Below are 24,128 nucleotides of genomic sequence, written 5' to 3'. Positions count from 1 at the left end.
TGATGCGGGTGAGTTTGGGTACGTGGCCACGGTCAGGAGCCACTGCAGGTTTGACGCTGCGTGTTTATACAGCGTCAAACCCGCAGCGTCCAGATGTTACAGCATAGTGGATGGGATCTCTAGAAATCCCATGTCCGCTATTGCGTGCATCTGAGGTTGCGAATCGTCCATGGACACTGACATGTGGCGCGTCTTTCAGGACCGCAGCATGTCAAAGAGACTAGCGGCTCTGCAACAGAAATTTGACCACTAGAATGTATTGAATGTGGTAAAGACTCATGGCTCAGTGAACACATGTGGATTTACCTCCGTTCAATAGAATGAGCCCTGACAAAGCTGCTGGTGAGCAGCGATACGTGTTGGGTCCATTCACTTTGTAGGTAACTATATGTATTGATCCTATATATAATGCTTTCATCTGCCAAGGTCACGTTTTTACCGCAAATATTGTTTATTAATATATTGATCCAGTGGTCAGTGACCTAAGGTATTGTTTTCTGTCTGGACTCAATAAATACTTGACTTTTCACAGTACCTACAAAGTTATTATTATTATTATTATTTATTATTATTATAGCGCCATTTATTCCATGGCACTTTACATGTGAAGAAGGGGTATACATACAAGAACAATTACAATAATCTTGAACACAATGTGACGGCGACTGGTACAAGAGGAGCGAGGACCCTGCCCGCGAGGGCTCACAGTCTACAAGGGATGGGTGAGGATACAGTAGGTGAGGGTAGAGCTGGTCGTGCTGCATTATTTGTGGAGTGGTGGTTACTGCAGGTTGTAGGCTTGTCGGAAGAGGTGGGTCTTCGGGCTCTTTTTGAAGTTTTCCACGGTCGACGAAAGTTTAGAGGTTTTCTGCATTGCTGGGTTATTTTCCCATACCTCTTGTATCTGAATCTTTTCTACGCAGGTTGTGTTTTAAGTGTTTTTAAAAAAACTTGGTTGTTTGTGTGTTGTTGATGTATTATTAATAAAAACTTTTTGATATTTTGCATTACATTTGGGAGTGCATGGTCTTTGTTTGCCCTATGCCCTCTTCTGTATACCAATTGATTCCCAGTGTGGGTTTACTGTAGCACCCCTTTGTTAAGAACAAAATTATTTTTTATAGCTAATCATTGAGCGGTGCCCGCTAAATGTCTTGTGTACGTTCAATAGAATGCAACATTTTGGATGCAGCAAAAATTTGCGTCCAAAGCAGTCTGAATTATGGGCACAAAGCCTAAAATTTAAAAAAAATAGCGTGTGCCCCACGTCATTTTTATAACCAGCAGAGGGAAAGCCGACCGCTGGGGGATGATATTAGTAGCCATTAGCCAACAATGCTCCATGGCTATTAATATCAGCCCACAGCTGCTTGTTTAGTCTTTACTGGCTAGATTACAGGGGGACCCCAGAAAAAAATTGACATGGTGTCCCCCTATAAAATCTAACCAGAAAAATCTAAACAGACAGCTATGGGCCATGATATTAATAGTCATGGAAGGGGCCATGAATATTAGCCACCTCCACAGCTATTATCACCCCTCAGCAGTCCCAGAAATGGCGCATCCATAAGATGAGCCAAATCTGTCGCTTAGTCCTGTAACTGTGGCAGGGGGTAATGGGGTTGGGGTTGGGGTTCACGTCATCCTTGTATTGGCGGCTGACGTGAAGCCCAGGATAGTAATGGAGGGCGTCTTATAAGACGCCCCCATTACTAACCACATGGTAAAATAGTCGCCCCCTTTTCAATGAAATACACGGCCAGAATAAAGTATCTTAATGAAATAAAAAACACACGGTTCTACAATTTTTTTTATTACATGCCTCTGCAAAGCCCTCGATCGTAAAAAAACAAGCAACAATATCCCTGTCTGTCATAAACGACGTAGTCCACGATCACGACTGTCCTGCAGCGATTCAGATCATTTCTACAGCTGTGACATGAGCCATCACTGATGTCACTGCTGTAGAATACAGCACTGTATACTGACAGGGGTGTAAAACTGCCCCCCTGTCAGTATACAGTGCTACAGGGGGTCACTGGGGTTCATCAGCTGAAGATCAGCTGATGAGCCCCGGTGAGCTAGAGACCGTGGCAACATTCTTGTGAAGGTTGCCACGGTAAGCATCAACTGATCGGTCATGTGACCATCAGCTGATTGCTGCTGGCACTGATCACCTGATGGTCATGCAACCATCAGTTGATCGCTGACGTCACCGATCAGCTGATGGTCGCGTGACCATAAGGTGATCAGTGACGTCACCGCAGGTCTTGGAACTACACTGCGGGACACTAGCCCGCACCCTGCAGAGTACCATGAGCCGCCGAAGAGACAACATCGCAGAGGATGACACCCGGGGCCACCGGACATGTGAGTATAAAGTTTTTTTGTAATTTTTACTTTTTTATTCTTTTTTTAATTGCCGCTGGCACGTGGGCTGGGAAGAGCAGGATGCTGCTTCTCCCATCCACACTGCTCTCGCTGTTATCAGCCAGAGCAGCGGTCGGATGAGAGAAGTAGCAGTCTCCTCTCCCACCCCGGGTACCAGCCGCGGCGCAATTCCGGCGTGATTTTGCGCCTATTGATTTATATTGAAACGCAGCAAATCCGCAAGTATAAGTATTATATATGCGGGTGTGCTGCGATTCAATGCAAGTCAATGGGCATGATTTTGCTGCAAAATCATGCCTGAATTGGCTGCGCTGCGGTTTGTGGCGCAATGATAATCCGCAGCGGAAATTTCCGCATCATGTGCACAGCACATGCGGATTATCATTGCTCTACATGGCAGTCCTATTAACAAGCGGTATTAATGCGTTTGTGTGGCGGAAAAAACGCTTCGGAAATGCATTAAAACCGCATCGTGTGAACTCAGCCTGAGGCTCCACACTAATCTAGTCTTTTTAAAGAGGACCCATACTTCTCCAATATTGTATATTTCTCGAAGCTTCTTTACTTTTATTGACTTTATGATAGTCCAATAATAATCAAATCTCATTACTGTCATGTAAAAGGAATTTTAATATCTATAGATAATGTCCCAATCACCGTAGACCATTAAATATACAGAGGATGGTGCGAATAAATTGGCAGCTGTCAGTGACGTACCCTTGGGCAGAAGATGGTGGTGTCATCACTCGAGACATTTGCCCTTGGTTTCAATTACCAGCTGGGTCCAAATTTTCCTTTAAGTTTTCACGTCTTAGTTATTTTAATTCAAGTTTCATTCAATATTGTAAAGATTTTTTGGCTTTTTCATTTCGGGGCTTTTTATTTGGACTCGCCATCTGTACATCTGTTCCAAACTGTCAGGACAAGACGATGCAGAATGAAATGTTGTGTCATTTCAGCTCGTCATTAGAGCAGGGCTGTCTTCTTTATGTGCCTCATTACAAACAATTAATATGCAGAAGACTCCGAATATACTAATTATGTGTCAATATGCAAGTTTTATAACCATATGAATGCAGTGATAAATTACACTGATAGTTACACATTACACTGAACGATATGAACTGGAGGCTTGTACAAAATCCACAGCGTCTGGCGCATGTGACATGGGACCGGGAACCTCGGGAGCTGACTCGTAATTAATTGGATTTTTTTATGACATTAAACAAAAAAAAAACAAAATCTGGTGACTGTAGAATTTCTGCTAATGCATGTATCGAAAAAGACAAATCCCCCTCCAAACAAAAAAAAAAAATACACAAATGTCTAGATAAGTGCAGATATATATCTTAATAAATCTTACAGGGAATGGAGCTCCACTGTTTTTGACATAGGGCTCAAAATTCCCTGAAGAAACATCAAATTAAAATATGCAATGCTGACTACTGGCCACTACGGGGAGAATGGGAGCTCACTGTATACTGTGTTAGTATTGAGTTCATTGCATAAACAGCTCATAAGCTCCCCCTAGCGGTGACAGTAGATAGAAATATATTGTTTAATTTTATGTCTATTCAGGGGTTCTTACGCTTTGAGTCAGAAAGAAAAGCCCTGACAGCTATACAGAGATATATAGAAATAAAATTCTGTGTCAATTTATTTCCTAATATCAATAAAAAATAGGAATTGAAAAGCTATGCAATAATATGCTATGGGTAATAGGACTACTTAGGTCTATGTATAATTCATATTACTCAGTTGGTTATTTCCTACCATAGTGAATAGAGATGAGCAGATTGATTCGCGGAACTATGATATTGCATTTGCTCCTGTTTTTCGTTGAGTCTTTGGTGTTTTGTGCCTATTTTATGTTTGCACCAAATTCATCTTTTCATTTCCCCCTTTTTTAAAGTATACTTTATGTGGGATCACCAATTTTTCTTAGTTCATCATTGTGGTTGTGTTTTATTTTTATCTTTATCAAGAATGCTTAAAAACTCTGATCCAGCTTCCTCTTTCAAAGAGAAAATGTGCCTATAAGTGCATGTTTTTTTCATCTTGGAAAAAAAACAACATGTTTATTCTTGAGGGATTTCTGCTTGAAACAAATCACTTTAAATTTGAATACTGGATGGAGATGAGTGAATTGATTTCACTAGACCCTGGTCCAGCAATCACAGCAGCTGTCCATGCCCTCCGGATGTGAGCAGAGGGTGCCTCCTTATACATGAAGGCATCTCAGGCTCCTTTTCTGGTTACTGGTCTCGGTGCATTGTCATGTGTGCATTATGACACAATGGTGATGTCTCACCAGGGCTACAAGTCAGTAGAGTGACCGGGGATTCCTCCAGTGGCCATGGAATACTGATATGGTCCATAGATCAGGGTCCTGCAAAGTTATTTGCTCATCTCTAATTAAAAAAAAAAAAACACAGTTCAAAATAAAGTCCTGAAAACTCCACATCAAAACAACTTTTGTGTGAACATACGCTAATAAAATGGAATGCAAAACTCTATTGATCTTTTTTTCTTCTTTTAGTGCCAAAAACTCCTCCAGCGAATGTCAGCGGTGGCAGTGGAAGACGTCATGAATTAGTGATAACTTGGGAGGTATGTAAATTTTCTTGTGGCCATCATTCTTAATTTTCCATAAATATGTTAGCATTCAGTGTGCTTTTGGGGACAGTCCGTATACATTAAATTATATGTTCAGATCAAGGACCCTGCTGACTGGGGCGCTGAGTCACTTCTCATGGAAAAGCTGTGAGTCGGGATAGTCAAGAAGTCTGAGGTCAAAAGCCAGGAGGGTACGTTATAAGCAGAGGGAAGAGACAAAGTCATAGTCACGTAATGGTCCGAGGTCTAAATACCGGGAGGCAGATAAGAGCAAAGGGGTTAAACAGATGCATGGTCAGAACGAGGTCCAAGGTCAGGCAGCGACAAGCAAAATATAAGGCACAGAGTAACCATCCACACTTAGCTGAACCTACGGCTCACAGCTATCTTCGACTGCCAGCTCACTTAACTAGCTGAACAATCAAGGGAACTGGGAAAACTGAGCTGTAAATCACTGAACAGACAGCTCAGCACTAAGGGGTGTAATCGTTACGCTGACATCAAGTTTTAGCGCCTTCTCAATGTTTGAGTAAAGCTAGTGATGAAGTAAGGTACGCTGTCCTCCGTGATACTAGTAAGATTGGGTAGGAGTAGGGCGCCATCAGCTAGACTTTTTGACATGGCTTTTATAGCTCCCTGACTGCAGTGAGAAGCCATCTTTACAGTGCTGTCTTTTATCAAGGGCCACAGCTGGAGCTATTACATAATCCCATATAAAGTATTCAGTCTCAACTGAACAGTGTTGATGGCTGTTTGGGAAGACAAAAGGTTCCTTCTAAGATTGCCTCCATATTGCTATTGTGGTCCAAAGATAATCTGTTCGGTCTGGGGACAGAGGAAAGATAGACCAGTTTTGATTAAAAGGGAACATTTTGTAAAAGTGGGATTCTCTTATTTTTCCTCATTACAGCCCATCTCGGAAGAGTTTCAGAACGGTGAAGGATTTGGATACATTGTGGCCTTCAGACCTAATGACACCAGAGGATGGAAGGAGAAAATGGTGACCTCTTCCGATGCCTCTAAATTTATCTACAGGGATGAGAGCACCCCACCACTCACCCCTTTTGAAGTTAAAGTAGGCGTATACAATAATAAAGGAGACGGACCCTTCAGTGACATCGTGTTCATCTGCTCTGCTGAAGGAGGTGGGTTGTAATGAGAAAATTGTTGCGAAGGAAACGAGCACTTTGTATAAATGAGTTATCTACAACTATCAGGTGTTAGTCAATGGCTATACTTATAAGGCTTTATACACTAAGATCAAATACATACAGTTCTATGAAAAAGTTTGGGCACCCCTATTAATCTTAAGCTTAATGTTTTATAAAAATTGGTGTTTTTGCAACAGCTATTTCAGTTTGATATATGTAATAACTGTTGGACACAGTAATGTTTCTGCCTTGAAATGAGGTTTATTGTACTAACAGAAAATGTGCAATCTGCATTCAAACAAAATTTGACAGGTGCATAAGTATGGGCACCCTTATCATTTTATTGTTTTAAATACTCCTACCTACTTTTTACTGACTTACTAAAGCACTTTTTTTGGTTTTGTAACCTCATTGAGCTTTGAACTTCATGGCCAGGTGTATGCAATCATGAGAAAAGCTACTTAAAGTGCCCACTTGCAAGTTGTTCTCTGTTTGAATCTCCTCTGAAGAGTGGCATCATGGGCTCCTCAAAACAACTGTCAAATGATCTGAAAACAAAGATTATTCAACATAGTTGTTCAGGGGAAGGATACAAAAAGCTGTCTCAGAGATTTAACCTGTCAGTTTCCACTGTGAGGAACATAGTAAGGAAATGGAAGAACACAGGGACAGTTCTTGTTAAGGCCAGAAGTGGCAGGCCAAGAAAAACATCAGAAAGGCAGAGAAGAAGAATGGTGAGATCAGTCAAGGACAATCCTCAGACCACCTCCAGAGAGCTGCAGCATCAACTTGCTGCAGATGGTGTCACTGTGCATTGGTCAACTATACAACGCACTTTGCACAAGGAGAAGCTGTATGGGAGAGTGATGCGAAAGAAGCCGTTTCTGCAAGCACGCCACAAACAGAGTCGGCTGAGGTATGCAAAAGCACATTTGGAGAAGCCAATTTCTTTTTGGAAGAAGGTCCTGTGGACTGATGAAACCAAGATTGAGTTGTTTGGTCATACAAAAAGGCGTTATGCATGGCGGCAAAAAAACACAGCATTCCAAGAAAAACACTTGCTACCCACAGTAAAATTTGGTGGAGGTTCCATCATGCTTTGGGGCTGTGTGGCCAATGCAGGCACCGGGAATCTTGTTAAAGTTGAGGGACGCATGGATTCCACTCAGTATCAGCAGATTCTTGACAATAATGTTCAAGAATCAGTGACAAAGTTGAAGTTACGCAGGGGATGGATCTTTCAGCAAGACAATGATCCAAAACACGGCTCCAAATCTACTCAGGCATTCATGCAGAGGAACAATTACAATGTTCTGGAATGGCCATCCCAGTCCCCAGACCTGAATATCATTGAACATCTGTGGGATCATTTGAAGAGGGCTGTCCATGCTCGGCGACCATCAAACTTAACTGAACTGGAATTGTTTTGTAAAGAGGAATGGTCAAAAATACCTTCATCCAGGATCCAGGAAATCATTAAAAGCTACAGGAAGCGACTAGAGGCTGTTATTTTTGCAAAAGGAGGATCTACTAAATATTAATGTCACTTTTCTGGTGAGGTGCCCATACTTATGCACCTGTCAAATTTTGTTTGAATGCAGATTGCACATTTTCTGTTAGTACAATAAACCTTATTTCAAGGCAGAAACATTACTGTGTCCAAGTTATTACATATATCAAACTGAAATAGCTGTTGCAAAAACACCAATTTTTATAAAACATTAAGCTTAAGATTAGTAGGGGTGCCCAAACTTTTTCATATAACTGTATATTGAGGCCTTGGCGCATTGATAAGTCTTTCTGTATGGCAACTCATATAACAAAAGATGTGAGGGCAGAGGAAAAGGGATTCAAACGCTTTATGATTGGGCCATGTAAGAAGGAACACAGGCTTCTCTATAAGTGGGAAGAGATTCTGGACTCTATGACTTTCTCTATAAATTGACAGAGTATTAAAACTCACAGACTTTCTTTATCAGTACTACCAGCAGTTACACAACGTTTGTTTCATGAAAATACTGATTTAAATCAGAAAAATGTCATCAAGCTCATTGTTTCCCCCTCTGTTCTATACTGCCCTCAAAAATGTTAGCATAGGAGATTTGCAATAAGAAGATATTACCACTAACTTAAATGGGTTTTCTACCCTTTTCTTATAACAAAACATACAGGCCAAGTGTCCTATACATAAAAGGAGTAGTACATACTCACCATGGATCCCCAGCTATTCCTCCCTACCACTGACACACCTCCCTATCCCCCAACACTCTCCTTCCCTTGTGGACTGATCTGCATTTGGCTCAGCAGATTTGTGCTGACAATATCAGCACCACCGCTGAGACCAGTGATTGGCTGCAGTGCTGTAGTCAAGACTGTGGAGACACGAGGGTCAGTGGGTGCTCTCGTCCTCTGACCTGGCTGTCTTTAGAAAGACTGCACGGGCCGAGGCTCATCCCACTGAACGCCCATGCTCCTTCCCTGTGGTCAGAATATTACTCAGACAACACAGGGCGAGGGTACCACACTCCGGTAAGACTTTATTGGGTCACCAATAGTTAGCAGCATATATTACATTCCCAGCAAGTACATCAGATGGTGTAAATGACAGAGTCTCACCCTTCCCTCGCCAGGGATTAGAAACTGTGTAACTTTGGTGCATCCAGGGCCAACTACCCCAACCAGCCGCACCCCATTTTTGGCGAGCACCCACAGAGATTAGGTAGCTGACCAAGCACAGTGAAGTATGTGGGAGGTGACCGGATTATCCCAACCTGGGTTATCCAAAGAATTATTTGGCTCAGTGTTAGGCAGTGGCGCAATTCTGTAATCCACCATGTGGAACCATGGTCCCTAGGCTGATTTCCCATAGAATCACACTGGTGACAGGAGCAGGCCCTTTTTTATATCCCTTAGCTACCATTTCAGGGCATTTTGTCACACAGGATAGGGAGGAGATAATCATGGCTGTTCCTTCATTGTTCACTAATTCCATTTACTGCATAACTGTCCTCCAAATGATGCAGACTAGTATGTCGCAGGGGGCTGATGCAATCTGTAATCAGCAGGCATTCCACAAATTTGCATGCAAAAGGGGCACCAGACAGTCTCACATGAAACAATGGCTCATGTTCAATATCTTACTGAACAAAGGAAGAGTATGTCTGGCACAATTAAGAATAGTTAATTATGATATATGTGAGATTAGCGGGGGTTCATACTCAAGAAACCCCATTATTTTACAGATGGTGTTGAGCTGACCTCAATAACGCCTAATGATCACTATAATGGAGAGGTGGTGGTGCATGGAGAGCACCATCTTCTGTTTGTCTTGTTACCTTTTTTTGGAAAGGTAAGGTGTATGGACAGTCCATCGTATTAAATAGCAGACCACGTGGCCAGATTCTACTGAAGGGAGAGTAGAATGACTTCTTGCAAGCAGCACAGTTAGGATGACAATTCATTATATATGTGTAACATCCAAGTTACAAACTAAGGTTACATCAAGTTTTATCTTAAAAAATTGGATGATCAGAAATAGATATTGCTGTGACTTGACACTCTATTTTACAGGTTCTCCATGTTAGTGCCAATTATGCAGTGTGGATTCAATGAGGCCTCAATTTGCCAAACAGCTTGCTTTAGTTTTTCACCACCTTAATGCTGTCGGTTCAGCATGACAAATTGTACTGATCATCATCCTATAAAGATTAAAATGAATCCAAAGAGAACAGAAAAAAAAATTATGAATGTAAAATATTACATAATAAGTTAAAAAAAATTGTACAGAAATCACTGCACAATTACCGTATCTTTGCAGAACAATCTTCACTTATTTTTGTTCTTTACTCGACGTATGCTGAGATGAGTGGCTCAAGATGAAAATAAAACAGGATTTTGTGATACTCTGTTGGGAGACGTTTATCCTATATGTCTCTATGTGTGGTCATCCAGTCGTGGTGATTCGCATAGCAGCCCGTCTAGAGTTTTGATAGTATGTTCCAATGATGGTCATCACATAATAGAGAGTGAGGTTTTTCTGGAGGCCACATTTGATTGATTGGTACATTATTGTCACGGGTGTGTCAGATGTGACAGACAGTCGCTCTGAATCCGACTGTAGAAGGTCACTGTGCTTGGCATTGCAGATGCCTTCTTGATCCTCTCATCTCTGTAGCATATTTATATCCTTCTTCCTTTAGGACCCAGCAGCGACCTCCACCTGCTGCTGCTGATTGACACACCCTTACTTGGTAGTTAAAAACTCTCAGTTTTTCCAGAGAGTTGCTGGTGATAGTTCTATGTACCTCTGTGCAGGCTTGGAGCACTAGCAGTCAGCTATTTTCTTCTTTAGTGCCCTTGGAGGACAGTTGGCGTTATCTCTCTGGTGTCTGCTCAAGCTAAGTGTATCCCCTTTGTTTGTTTACCTTGTTGTCTTTAGTTTGTAGTGGGGCCTGACTAGTGCTCACCCCGTCCCCTCCCTATCTAGAGACAAGCTCTAGGGACATTCAGAGACTAGGTTCCTACTCGGCGATAGGTGCAAAACCTATATAGGGATGGTAGGGTAGGCAGGGTGATATTAGATCTGCCTAGGGGTCTCCACTCCCCATTTCCCTTGTTGTTGAGCTTCCTTCCCCACCTTCCCGTTGTTGTACAGTTGTGCCTTCCCTCACCTTGTGTGACAATTATACAGATAAAAGTATTGGGCCCCACATCTTAATAATTGAATTCAGTTTTTTTTTTCAGTTTCAGTCTCATTTCCCCCAGTGTATAACATTCTGCCCCTCGCCCCTGATGTATAACATCCAGTGTATAACATCCAGACCTTTGCCCCGCCCCCCAGTGTATAACATCCAGCCCTCTCCCCCACCCCTGTATAACATCTGGCCCTTATCCCCACTGTGTATAACCTCTGGCCCCTCGCCCCCAGAGTATAACATCTGGATGCGACTGTCTCTTCAGTCTTTACTACAATGTGACAGAGCAGCCGGCTGTGCAGAGCTCACTGATACCAGGGCGGTCCTATAATAGGAGCCACCGGAATAACAAGTCCGTTCATGACATTTTTTCCTCATAAATCTTCCCCTATCACCTGTGAGTGGTAGTACTGAGAAGTGGAAGGAACCGCAGCAACTCAGCCATGAAGTGGAGACCCCATATGTTACAGAGAGGGGGGCCGAGTGCTGAGGAGCAGAGGGCAGAAAAGTCACCACCGCTCTGCTGACTCCATAACTGCAGAGTCCAGACCTCCTCTGCTATAACATCAGCACAAGCACTGCGCCCCCGCCGGGAGCTTCATGGCCGAGCAGCTGCATGCAGCCGTACATCACCAAGCACAATGGCAAGCGTCGGATGGAGTGGTGTAAAGCCGCCACCACTGGACTCTGGAGGAGACGTGTTCTGTGCAGTGACGGATCACACTTCGCTGGCGTCAGATGGAGGAGTCTGGGATTGGTGATTCCAGGAGAACATTTACCCCCTGACTGCATTGTGCCCTCTGTACAGTTTGGAGAAGGAGGGATAATATTATTGGATGTTTTCAAGGGTCAGAACAGGCTCCTTAGTCCCAATATAGGAAAATGTTACTACTTCAGTGCAAGACATTTTGGAAAATTGCAGCTTCCAAATTTGAGAAAACATTTTGGAAACACCATTGATATAGGAAACCTCTCATTTATTTTAAACGCAAAAGCAAATAGCGTAGATGCCGCAGCTCATTAATGGTCTGTAGTATTAGATGACAGCCATTGCCTCCTTATGTAACGTATAGATGGCGCAATCTCATAAGAGGGGGAGCTGCTCATGCATAGCGGATCATAAAATGTTATCCAAAGCGGGGCGTACAGTTATATGAAAAAGTTTGGGCACCCCTATTAATCTTAAGCTTAATGTTTTATAAAAATTGGTGTTTTTGCAACAGCTATTTCAGTTTGATATATGTAATAACTGTTGGACACAGTAATGTTTCTGCCTTGAAATGAGGTTTATTGTACTAACAGAAAATGTGCAATCTGCATTCAAACAAAATTTGTCAGGTGCATAAGTATGGGCACCCTTATCATTTTCTTGTTTTAAATACTCCTACCTACTTTTTACTGACTTACTAAAGCACTTTTTTTGGTTTTGTAACCTCATTGAGCTTTGAACTTCATAGCCAGGTGTATGCAATCATGAGAAAAGATATTTAAAGTGGCCACTTGCAAGTTGTTCTCCTGTTTGAATCTCCTCTGAAGAGTGGCATCATGGGCTCCTCAAAACAACTGTCAAATGATCTGAAAACAAAGATTATTCAACATAGTTGTTCAGGGGAAGGATACAAAAAGCTCTCTTAGAGATTTAACCTGTCAGTTGCCACTGTGAGGAACATAGTAAGCAAATGGAAGAACACAGGGACAGTTCTTGTTAAGGCCAGAAGTGGCAGGCCAAGAAAAACATCAGAAAGGCAGAGAAGAAGAATGGTGAGATCAGTCAAGGACAATCCTCAAACCACCTCCAGAGAGCTGCAGCATCAACTTGCTGCAGATGGTGTCACTGTGCATTGGTCAACTATACAACGCACTTTGCACAAGGAGAAGCTGTATGGGAGAGTGATGCGAAAGAAGCCGTTTCTGCAAGCACGCCACAAACAGAGTCGGCTGAGGTATGCTAAAGCACATTTGGAGAAGCCAATTTCTTTTTGGAAGAAGGTCCTGTGGACTGATGAAACCAAGATTGAGTTGTTTGGTCATACAAAAAGGCGTTATGCATGGCGGCAAAAAAACACAGCATTCCAAGAAAAACACTTCCTACCCACAGTAAAATTTGGTGGAGGTTCCATCATGCTTTGGGGCTGTGTGGCCAATGCCGGCACCGGGAATCTTGTTAAAGTTGAGGGACGCATGGATTCCACTCAGTATCAGCAGATTCTTGACAATAATGTTCAAGAATCAGTGACAAAGTTGAAGTTACGCAGGGGATGGATCTTTCAGCAAGACAATGATCCAAAACACCGCTCCAAATCTACTCAGGCATTCATGCAGAGGAACAATTAAAATGTTCTGGAATGGCCATCCCAGTCGCCAGACCTGAATATCATTGAACATCTGTGGGATCATTTGAAGAGGGCTGTCCATGCTCGGCGACCATCAAACTTAACTGAACTGGAATTGTTTTGTAAAGAGGAATGGTCAAAAATACCTTCATCCATGATCCAGGAAATCATTAAAAGCTACAGGAAGCGAATAGAGGCTGTTATTTTTGCAAAAGGAGGATCTACTAAATATTAATGTCACTTTTCTGGTGAGGTGCCCATACTTATGCACCTGTCAAATTTTGTTTGAATGCAGATTGCACATTTTCTGTTAGTACAATAAACCTCATTTCAAGGCAGAAACATTACTGTGTCCAACAGTTATTACATATATCAAACTGAAATAGCTGTTGCAAAAACACCAATTTTTATAAATCATTAAGCTTAAGATTAGTGTTGAGCCACCCCCGTAGTGTTCGAGTTCGGTTCGGTTCGTCGAACACCCGTGTGTTCGCCGAACTGTTCGTCGAACTGTTCGTCGAACACCTTCGAACACCGTTAAAACCAATGGCAGGCAAACAAAAACACATAGAAACACATAGAAAACACCTTCAAAGGTGTCCAAAAGCTGACAAACTGCTCAGAAGACATAACTAACACATGGAAAAGTGACAAGTACATATAGTCATGCGAAAATAAAAGAGGTGGAGGAGTAAAAGGAGGGGGAGACACAGATATAGGCATGTCATGCCCTTCTAAAATCCAAAAAGTGAGAAGCCGACACGGACAGTCCGCTCCTGCCCGTGCCACCTCCGTGTCGCCGGGTTTGTGCCAGAGCCGCGGTGAACCCTGACGGCCAGCCCCCCTCTCCCAATACTGGTGCCTGTCCGCTGGTGGGTCGAGCGAGCCCCCTTGTGGTGGAGGCAGCTCTAAGCTTTTTAATTTAAATTGTCTCTCTAATTTGAATGAATACACTTTAAATCCATTTACAAGGATCTATTGGAGGGCAAGTCTCATGCCAGCAGCCGCGGTAATTCCAGCTCCAGTAGCGTCCACTAAAGCTGCTGCAGTTAAAAAGCTTTTATAAGGATCGAGCTCGGCTGTCCACCGCAAGGCATCCTACTGCCAGTCCCAGCCCCTATGCCTTGGGGTGCCTCCTGATGCTCTTCACTAAGTATCCCATGGTCCCGAAGCATTTCCTTTGAAAAAATTAAGTGTCTAAACTACAGGTGGTGCAGCTTGCTTAACAGCCGGGATAATCCGCTTACTAGCAGACACTGCTACTAGGCACAAAGTATTTCCTGAGCTAGATGCAGTTAAAAATTTGTAATTAGATACTCTCGTTGGATGCTGAGAAAGCATTCCATAGAGTCTCCTGGCACGCCATATATGATTCTCTTAAAAAGCTTGGGGTAGGGGTCTAGGGGACCCTTTTATAGCCAAAATCACGGCCCTGTATCGCAATACGTCACCTAGGCTGAAGATAAATGGAACTGTAGCACCCTGAGGGCTCGGTTGCTAAAGACGTATTGCACCTCACCCAGAGGTGTGATATCTCACTCTCAGGTAAGGATGGAGTGTGGATCAGGACCCGACACCTGCATGCATTACACCACATTGCCGTGGGGCAGGGCGACCAATATGCCCCTGAGATGGGCACGACAGTCCCTGTCCCTGGCTGGAGTGGGGGGAGGGAACACTGAGGAAGGGGAACCCTGTAGTGCAGGAGCAGGGAGGAAGCAGTTCCTGGGTGCATTGAGAAGGGAGTATAAAAGGTGGGCACCATCTTAGTTCAGTGCAGAGAAGTCTGAGCAGAAGTGGCAGGGAGCAGGGGCTCTGCATGAGCTCTGCTCCGGAGGCGGGCCTAGTAACAGAGGCCCAGGCCTGGAAGAGGGAGAAGGAAGGAAGAGGAGCGGAGAAGGCTCCAGGAACGAGGAATGAAGGGATCCCAGGGGTGCGGACGGGCGAGTCGCCACCGCACGCCCGAATCCACCTGCGTGGAGGGGTCAGGCCAAAGGGGGAGACCGGTCCCCGAACTAGTGGAGGCAGGAAACGACCCTCAGCTAGAAACCGGAGGCTCTGACATTTTATGTGGCGCAGCCCCTCGCTACACCCGCTAGGAAGGCACCACATAGGGTCAGGGAAACTGGCGCCAAGTTTACCAAGAGGAGGCCCGAGGCAGCCGGACAGAAGTGTTGGTAAGAAAGGCCAGACAAAGGACACACAAAGGGGGTCCTGTGAAGTGCTCCAAAGTTATCTGGGAGTTGTCTGAGCCCCTCACCTGGTGAGCACAGTACGACGTGGGCAGCCGTTACCTGCAGACGTGGTCTGGATAATAAGAACTGTGAGTAAAGGCCCTGAACTGCATCACTGACTCCGTGTCGTTACTGCTGCTGCCCTGCACCATCACCCCCATCCTCCGCATACACTGCCCTGAGGCTATACTCCTCCCGTGGGGAGTTATGCTACGCTCTGCTGCACCCACAACACCAGCCTCAGTGGTCTGCCCTGTAGCGGCGGTTCACTCTGACCGCAATCCACGGGTGGCGTAGTCGGACATTTAAACATCAAAACCACATAAATAGTTCCGCCACTGGTTTGACCGCCCTGAGCCACGGAACTGGGTCGCCGCCACGAAGACTACAACCACCAGCATCCACCAAAAAGGGTCCGGCTCCGGGTGTCCCAAGGCCCAGGGGGTGCGTCAGAACATTTTCATCACCTTTCACAATCACCAATGGGACAAGGCAGTGATGTCCTCTGTCCCCTCTCTTATACATCCTAGTGACGGAGCACCTGCTCTCATCAATTCGCCATAACCCCAATATTAGGTGGATTGAGGTGGGAGGCACCGAGTACAAGTGCTCTCTATTTGCTGATGATGTCCTAGTATATATCACTCAATCACATATATCCATCCATGCTGTTATGGCTGAAATAGATCACTTTGTTACATGGTAAAATTTTAAAATCAATGCAGCGAAGTCTGAGGCCCTCGATGTCTCCCTCCCCAAATCCATATAGGATTCCATCCAGTCCAACTTTCCCTTTGCCTGGCCCTCACAGGGTATCAAATACTTAGGAATTCCTATTCATAGAGACCTCTCCCATCTATGTTATCTTAATTTTGGGCCCTTTATTGAACAACTCCATACAGACCACGGTTGGCAAGTTAGAACTGTAAGATTCACTACGTGAACCACTGGTGTTTGTGGAAAAGCACATGTACACTGCGTTCCAAATTATTATACAAAAAGTGTTTAGGAGTGATAAGGGAAGAATTTGTTTGTTTGTCAGTTAAACTCATTGATGGTGATGTGTGTCAGGGCTCTTTATATCACTGTAAGCAATTGCAGACACCTGTGCTAATTAGTTTGGCAGGTGTGTCCAATGAAAGGCAAGACTACTTAAGAAGGCTCTCTCACATTATTAAGCAGCCTACATTTTCTGCCAAAATGGGAAAGAAAAAGGATGTGTCGGCTGCTGAGAAGCAACAAATTGTGGAGTGTTTAGGTCAAGGCATGACTACAATCAACATTGTGCGATGATCAGGATGAAGTGTCTTGGCAATCAAGAAGTATGTAGCTTATTCACAGTACACACGTGTGCGTGCTGATAAGGGCAAATTGAGGACTCTTTCCTACAGGCAATTGCGTCAGGTTGAAAGAGCAGCGGCAAAAAAGCCTTGTCATAGCAGCAGACAAGTTTTTGAAGCTGCTTGTGGCTCCAACGTCCCCCGAACAACAAGATGCAGGGTCCTTCAGAGGTTTGCAGCTGTGCATGCGCCATCCTGTCGACCTCCTCTATCCACTTCACACAAGCAGAAACGGCTCCAGTGGGCCAAACATTACATGAAGACTGATTTCAAAACTGTTTTGTTCAGGGATGAGTGCCGTGCAGCGCTCGATGGTCCAGATGGATGGAGTGGAGGATGGCTGGTTGATGGACACCCCACGCAAACACGGCTACAGCGCCAACAAGGAGGAGGTGGAGTAATGTTTTGGGCTGGAATCATGGGGAGAGAGATTGTCGGCCCCTTTAGGATCCCTGAAGGCGCTAAAGATGAACTCCATAATGTATGTGGATTTTCTCAAACAGCACTTCCTGCCATGGTTCAAGAAGAAGAACCGTGTATTTCACAGCAAGATCATTTTTCTGCATGATAATGCACCATCTCATGCTGCACATAAAACATCTGCATCTCTGGCTGATATGGGCATAAAAGGGGACAAACTTATGGTGTGATCCCCATGCTCCCCTGACCTCTACCCCATTCAGAACCTTTGGAGCATCATTAAAAGGAGTGTCTATGATGGCGGGAGGCAGTTCACATCTAAGCAACAGCTCTGGGAGGGTATTCTGTCCTCATGCAAAACAATTGAAGCAGAAACCATCCAAAACCTGACAAATTCAATGGACGAGAGAGTTCAGAAGCTCCTTTCGAACAAGGGGTCCTATGTGAAAATGTAACATCACCTAGAATAAAGTTTTGAGTTGAAAACTGTTTGATTTCAGTTTCTAACAACCTGCTAATGCTTATAATTTCAAAAATGACCATTTTTTTGGTCTTTATTAAAATGAAAAGGTTGATCGAAAAGTTTGGGGGATCTAAGAGTGTGGCAACCCAGTAGTCATGATTACTTCGAATTCTGACAATATGAGGGTCATGCTGCAGGTAGTGCAGCAAGAAGGCACTTATGTGCCTTGCGCATCTCGGAGCCCCAAAATTATTTTCCGGGCTAGATGCAGCTAAAAATTATTTTTAATTTTAAATCTGGTGAAGCTTTAGTATAGATGGCCTAATAGGATCAGTGCTGCACACTGCTACAAAGCCCAAATTATTTTCCAGTCAAGATACAGATAAACATGATTAGTAATTTGAAAGCTTAAAACGGTTGGTAGGGTGATTTTAACCAATCATCAAGCTTTTACTCTCCCCAGGATGACACAGGGGTAGAAAAGTCGTTTCGGATCCATGATTTGTTCATCTTTATGAACGTGAGTCTGTCTACATTATCAGTGGAGAGCCGCGTGCGCTTATCTGTCAGCACACCACCAGCAGCGCTGAACACACGTTCAGACAGAACGCTGGCTGCGGGGCATGACAAGATCTCCAAGGCGTAAGTGGCTAGCTCCGGCCATTTATCCAGATTGGAAGCCCAAAAAGAGCAAGGTTCCAGTGACACAGTCGTGGCTTCAATGTTTACTTGGAGATACTCCTGTACCATCGTCTCTAGGCGTTGACTATGTGTCAGACTTCTTGTCTCCTGTGGCCTTGCAAAGGATGGGCTAAAAAAGTGGTGAAATGATTCCGCAAAATTGATGTTACCAGCAGATACTGTGGTTCTGTCACGGTTTGAGTGCTGAACACTTGACGGTCCCACGGTTGGCAAGTTGGAACTGTGAGATTCACTACGTGCACCACTGGTATTTTGTGGAAAAGCACATGTAAGATTCTGCAACAGTCTCTGCTGATACTCCTGCATGCGTGCATCCCTTTCTATGGCAGGAATAATTTCTGCAAATTTACTTTTGTACCGGGGATCTAACAGTGTGGCAACCCAGTAGTCAGGATTATTTCTAATTCTCACAATTCGAGGGTCATGTTGCAGGTAGTGCAGCAAGAAGGCACTCATGTGTGTTGCGCATCCAGGAGCACCAAGTCCCTGTTGTGTTGGTGGCGAGGTAACAATCATGCTTCCTTCCTCTGTCCTCTCCCCCCAACCTCGCACAACAGAAATGTGATCAAGGTCTCCCTCATCTGATGAGTCTTCCATCAGTTCGTCCTCCACTTCTTCCTGGGCTCCTGCACCTTCCTCACTAGTTTGGCTGCTACCATGCGCCCTGGTAAAATCATCTCCCCCACCCTCACATGCCTGCCGCCTTGGTGCTGCCGACCGTCTGGACCTTGCAGATGTTAGCCCTTCTGCATACAACTCCTCCTCCTCTACTTCCTCCACCTCCTCTTGTGCCACCACCTGACTCCGAATTCTGTTTAACATGTGCTCCAGCATGTAAATCACCGGAATAGTCACGCTGATAATGGCATCGTCAGCACTAAACATCTTCGTCGCCATTTCAAAACTGTGCAGAAGGGTGCATAGGTCCCTGATCTGAGACCACTCCTCCAGCGTGATTTGCCCCACCTCTGAATCTCGTTGGCCCAGGCTATACGTCAGAACGTATTGCACCAGGGCTTGTCGGTGCTGCCACAGTCGCTGCAACATGTGCAGAGTTGAATTCCACCGGGTAGGCACATCGCATTTTAGCCGGTGAAGTGGCAGGCCCAACGACTTCTGTAGAGATGTAAGTCGCTGAGCTGCGGGATGCGAACGGCGGAAGTGAGCACACAGCGACCGTGCCCTCTGCAGAAGGCCATCTAGTCTGGGATAGTGGGCTAAAAATTGCTGGACAACCAGGTTCAACACGTGAGCCATACAAGGCACGTGTGTGACATTGCCCCGGCGAAGGGCCGCACCCAGGTTTGCAGCATTGTCGCACACGGCCTTCCCTGGTTTCAGGTCCAGTGGAGACAACCATTCATGAAATTGGTTCTCCAGAGCTGACCACAACTCCTCAGCTGTGTGACTCACATTTCCCAGACATTTCAAAGTAAAAACCGCCTGATGACGTTGAGCCCTACTGCCAGCATAGTAAGGAGGTGTGCAGGATCCCTTCTGCGCAGTTAGAAAGCTTGTGGCATGACCAGACAGGCTTTGGGTGCAGGTGGAAGACCGAGAGGAGGTTGAGGAGGCAGAAGCAGTGGTGGAAAAATGACATAAAGAGGATTGACGCACAACTCGTGGGGACGGCAAGACTTGGACAGCAGCCCCTTGTCCTGCTGTCACCATAGTTACCCAGTGCCCAGTCAGCGACATGTAACGCCCCTGTCCATGCCTACTCGTCCAAGTGTCTGTGGTGAAATGCACCCTGTCACACACAGAGTTTCTCAAAGAAGCGGTGATGTTGTGTGCGACATGCTGGTGGAGCGCAGGCACACCTTTCTTTGAGAAGTAGTGCCGACTGGGCATCTGGTACTGGGGCACTGCGACGGACATAAGGTCTCGAAAATCCTCTGTGTCCACCAGGCGGAAAGGCAGCATTTCTGTAGCCAAGAGCTTGCAGATGGTGAAATTCAACCTCTTAGCTTTCTCATGGCTAGGAGGAAATGGTCTTTTACTTGTCCACATCTGAGGGACCGAGGGCTGGCTATTGTGCTTAGACGGGGTTGATAAGGGTGTCCCCGGCAAACTGCCGGTCTGTGAGGAAGATGCAGGCGGACATGTTAGGTTGCCTTGATCCAAAGGTGGTGCTATCGATGTCGGACAGCGCTCAAGACCAGCTGGTGTTACCACCTCCAAAGAAAATGATGACCTGCCAATCACGCTGGCTGTTGCGGGTAAAGAGGTGGCAGGTCTGCGCCCCAAAACAGGTGTGACTGCTGTCCCCCCAGTCACAGAGGATGAAGAGGCCGCGGATGCACAAGATATGGCAGACGGTGGTTGGCCCGGCCGGCTAGACCGCATTGTAGCACACTGAGCTTCCCACTGCAACTTATGCTTCATGTCCATGTGCCGGTTCATGCATGAAGTACTCAAACTATGTATTTTTTGGCCTCTACTTAGCTTTTGCTGACAAATGTTACAGATAACACGAGTTGGGTCATCTTTATCGATCTGAAAAAATGCCCAGGCTATGCAAGGCTTAGCACCCATGCGACCTGAAGAGCCACCACGACTTGTGGTGAGAGGCAGAGTTGTGTTTGAGGATGCAGTTGTTGACGTGCTTCCAGTACTACGTCTCTGTCCAGGAAGGCGCAACCTGACCTCGTCGTCACTAGCATCTTCCTCCACCTCCTCTGCTGACCTCATCTCTTGGCTGACTGTGGGTTGACAGTAAGTGGGATCTCCGACCTCATCATCATCACCCTGTGCGTTATCACACCCGTCGTCCTCAGAGCCAACCTGTTCCTGCCCTGACAAAAAACTAAAGTTGTCGCTCCAATCAGGTATTTGAGTCTTATCATCGTCTTCCTCATTGTCTCCACCAACAGGAGTTACAGTTTGGGAATGAGAGTCTACATTATGGTCAGAACCTTCTGCGTCTGGTCCTGGATCCGACTCATAAAGATTCTGGGCATCAGTGCAGATCATTTCCTCGTCTGGATTCACAGAAGCGCTGGAGTCGACCTCTGATTCCCAGGCTATAGTATGAGTAAACAGCTCTGCAGACTGAACCATCTGTTCTACCTCATACTCAGACGGGCAGCTGGAGATTTGGGAGCTGTGAGGAAGCAAGTGCGATTTGGGTGACACCTTTGAGGACTGGAGTATTTGTGATGTTGAAGTTGATGTGGAGGAGAGCCCACTTAAAGGAGCACTTGATATCCGTTGAAGCACCTGCTGTTTTTGTGCCTCATCTGGAATTTGTAGCGATTGGTGTGGCCGTAAGAAACGGATCTTATCACATTGTCCGCTAAAAGAAGTAGACATTTTAGTTTGGCTGGAAGATGGTCTTTCTTCTGCACCTACCCCACGGACACAACCTTTTTTCCCCTTCCCAACACGCCTATTCCCCTTTCCACCAGCAGCAGGCCTTTTTCCACTCATTTTGGTGGTTAACTAATTCACAACTCTGGAGTTGTTTGCACAAAAAAACAATGGATGGTAACCGAGCAGAGCTGAGTGGCCAAACTGTGGTATTAGGCCAAAACTATTGGCTGGGTTAGATGCAGAAAAAAATTATTTTTAATTTGCAACCTGATGGAGGTCAGTATAGATGGACTAATAGACCAAGTCCCACACACCGCTAGAAGCCCAAATATTTTTTCAGAGCTAGATGCAGAAAAAAAATTATTTTTAATTTGCAACCTGATGGAGGTCAGTATAGATGGACTAATAGACCAAGTCCCACACACCGCTAGAAGCCCAAATATTTTTTCAGAGCTAGATGCAGAAAAAAATTATATTCAATTTGCAACCTGCTGGAGGTCAGTATAGAAGGACTAATAGAACAAGTCCCACACACTGCTAGAAGCCCAACTATTTTTTCAGAGCTAAATGAAGAAAAAAATTATTTTTAATTTGCAACCTGATGGAGGTCAGTATAGATGGACTAATAGACCAAGTCCCACACACCGCTAGAAGCCCAAATATTTTTTCAGAGCTAGATGCAGAAAATTTTTTTATTCAATTTGCAACCTGATGGAGGTCAGTATAGATGGACTAATAGACCAAGTCCCACACACTGCTAGAAGCCCAAATATTTTTTCAGAGCTAGATGCAGAAAAAAAATATTTTTAATTTGCAACCTGATGGAGGTCAGTATAGATGGACTAATAGACCAAGTCCCACACACTGCTAGAAGCCCAAATATTTTTTCAGAGCTAGATGCAGAAAAAAATTATTTTTAATTTGCAACCTGATGGAGGTCAGTATAGATGGACTAATAGAACAAGTCCCACACGCTGCTAGAAGCCCAAATATTTTTTCAGAGCTAGATGCAGAAATTTTTTTTATTCAATTTGCAACCTGATGGAGGTCAGTATAGATGGACTAATAGACCAAGTCCCACACACTGCTAGAAGCCCAAATATTTTTTCAGAGCTAGATGCAGAAAAAAATTATTTTTAATTTGCAACCTGATGGAGGTCAGTATAGATGGACTAATAGACCAAGTCCCACACACTGCTAGAAGCCCAAATATTTTTTCAGAGCTAGATGCAGAAAAAAAATATTTTTAATTTGCAACCTGATGGAGGTCAGTATAGATGGACTAATAGAACAAGTCCCACACGCTGCTAGAAGCCCAAATATTTTTTCAGAGATAAATGAAGAAAAAAATTATTTTTAATTTGCAACCTGATGGAGGTCAGTATAGATGGACTAATAGACCAAGTCCCACACACCGCTAGAAGCCCAAATATTTTTTCAGAGCTAGATGCAGAAAAAAATTATTTTTAATTTGCAACCTGATGGAGGTCAGTATAGATGGACTAATAGACCAAGTTCCACACACTGCTAGAAGCCCAAATATTTTTTCAGAGCTAGATGCAGAAAAAAATTATTTTTAATTTGCAACCTGATGGAGGTCAGTATAGATGGACTAATAGACCAAGTCCCACACACCGCTAGAAGCCCAAATATTTTTTCAGAGCTAGATGCAGAAAAAAATTATTTTTAATTTGCAACCTGATGGAGGTCAGTATAGATGGACTAATAGACCAAGTCCCACACACTGCTAGAAGCCCAAATATTTTTTCAGAGCTAGATGCAGAAAAAAATTATTTTTAATTTGCAACCTGATGGAGGTCAGTATAGATGGACTAATAGACCAAGTCCCACACACCGCTAGAAGCCCAAATATTTTTTCAGAGCTAGATGCAGAAAAAAATTATTTTTAATTTGCAACCTGATGGAGGTCAGTATAGATGGACTAATAGACCAAGTCCCACACACCGCTAGAAGCCCAAATATTTTTTCAGAGCTAGATGCAGAAAAAAATTATATTCAGTTTGCAACCTGATGGAGGTCAGTATAGATGGACTAATAGAATGATGCTATGCCCAAAAGATTTTACTTCACTAGGTGCAGTAAAAAAATTGGTATTCTATACACAGGTGGTATATCTTGCAACACAGATAGGCTACTCCACTGACTAACACACTCTGCAATAGGCCAAAAAGGATTAGCTTTGCTAGATTCAGCCAAATGCTGTGAAAAAAACTTGCACAGCACTGGCACAGACCTGCCTGGCAAAAACTGATAGGAACTCATGTAACCTAGTCCTGAAAAGGACTCCAATTACATTTAGTCTTTACTCCCACAACCTATCTATTTAAGAGCACAGACCTCCCTGATAAAAGTCGTAGGAAATGCTGTAACCTAGTCCTTAAAAGGACTGCAATCACAACTATTCCCTACTCCCAAGCTATCTGTATATTTCAGAGAAAATTGGCTTGAAAT

The 24,128-nt window shown here is 44.4% G+C and overlaps 1 protein-coding gene across 2 annotated transcripts in view; it reads left to right on the top strand.

Annotated features, from left to right (window-relative positions):
- Positions 1-24,128, top strand: part of CNTN5 (contactin 5) — a 2,189,536-nt gene that overhangs the window by 2,014,653 nt on the left and 150,755 nt on the right. For both annotated transcript variants that reach the window (XM_073662155.1, XM_073662156.1), the window contains 2 exons: positions 4,931-5,001; positions 5,918-6,152. In XM_073662155.1, coding sequence (XP_073518256.1) covers positions 4,931-5,001; positions 5,918-6,152 — 306 coding nt within the window. The remainder of the gene's footprint in view (positions 1-4,930; positions 5,002-5,917; positions 6,153-24,128) is intronic.

Source organism: Phyllobates terribilis, unplaced genomic scaffold (assembly GCF_046119375.1).
Source record: "Phyllobates terribilis strain yellow unplaced genomic scaffold, ASM4611937v1 Scaffold_2__4_contigs__length_985480577, whole genome shotgun sequence".
Classification (NCBI taxonomy): domain Eukaryota; kingdom Metazoa; phylum Chordata; class Amphibia; order Anura; family Dendrobatidae; genus Phyllobates; species Phyllobates terribilis.
The sequence above is the reverse complement of the archived record's forward strand: the minus strand, read 5'-3'. Positions and strand labels throughout refer to the sequence as shown.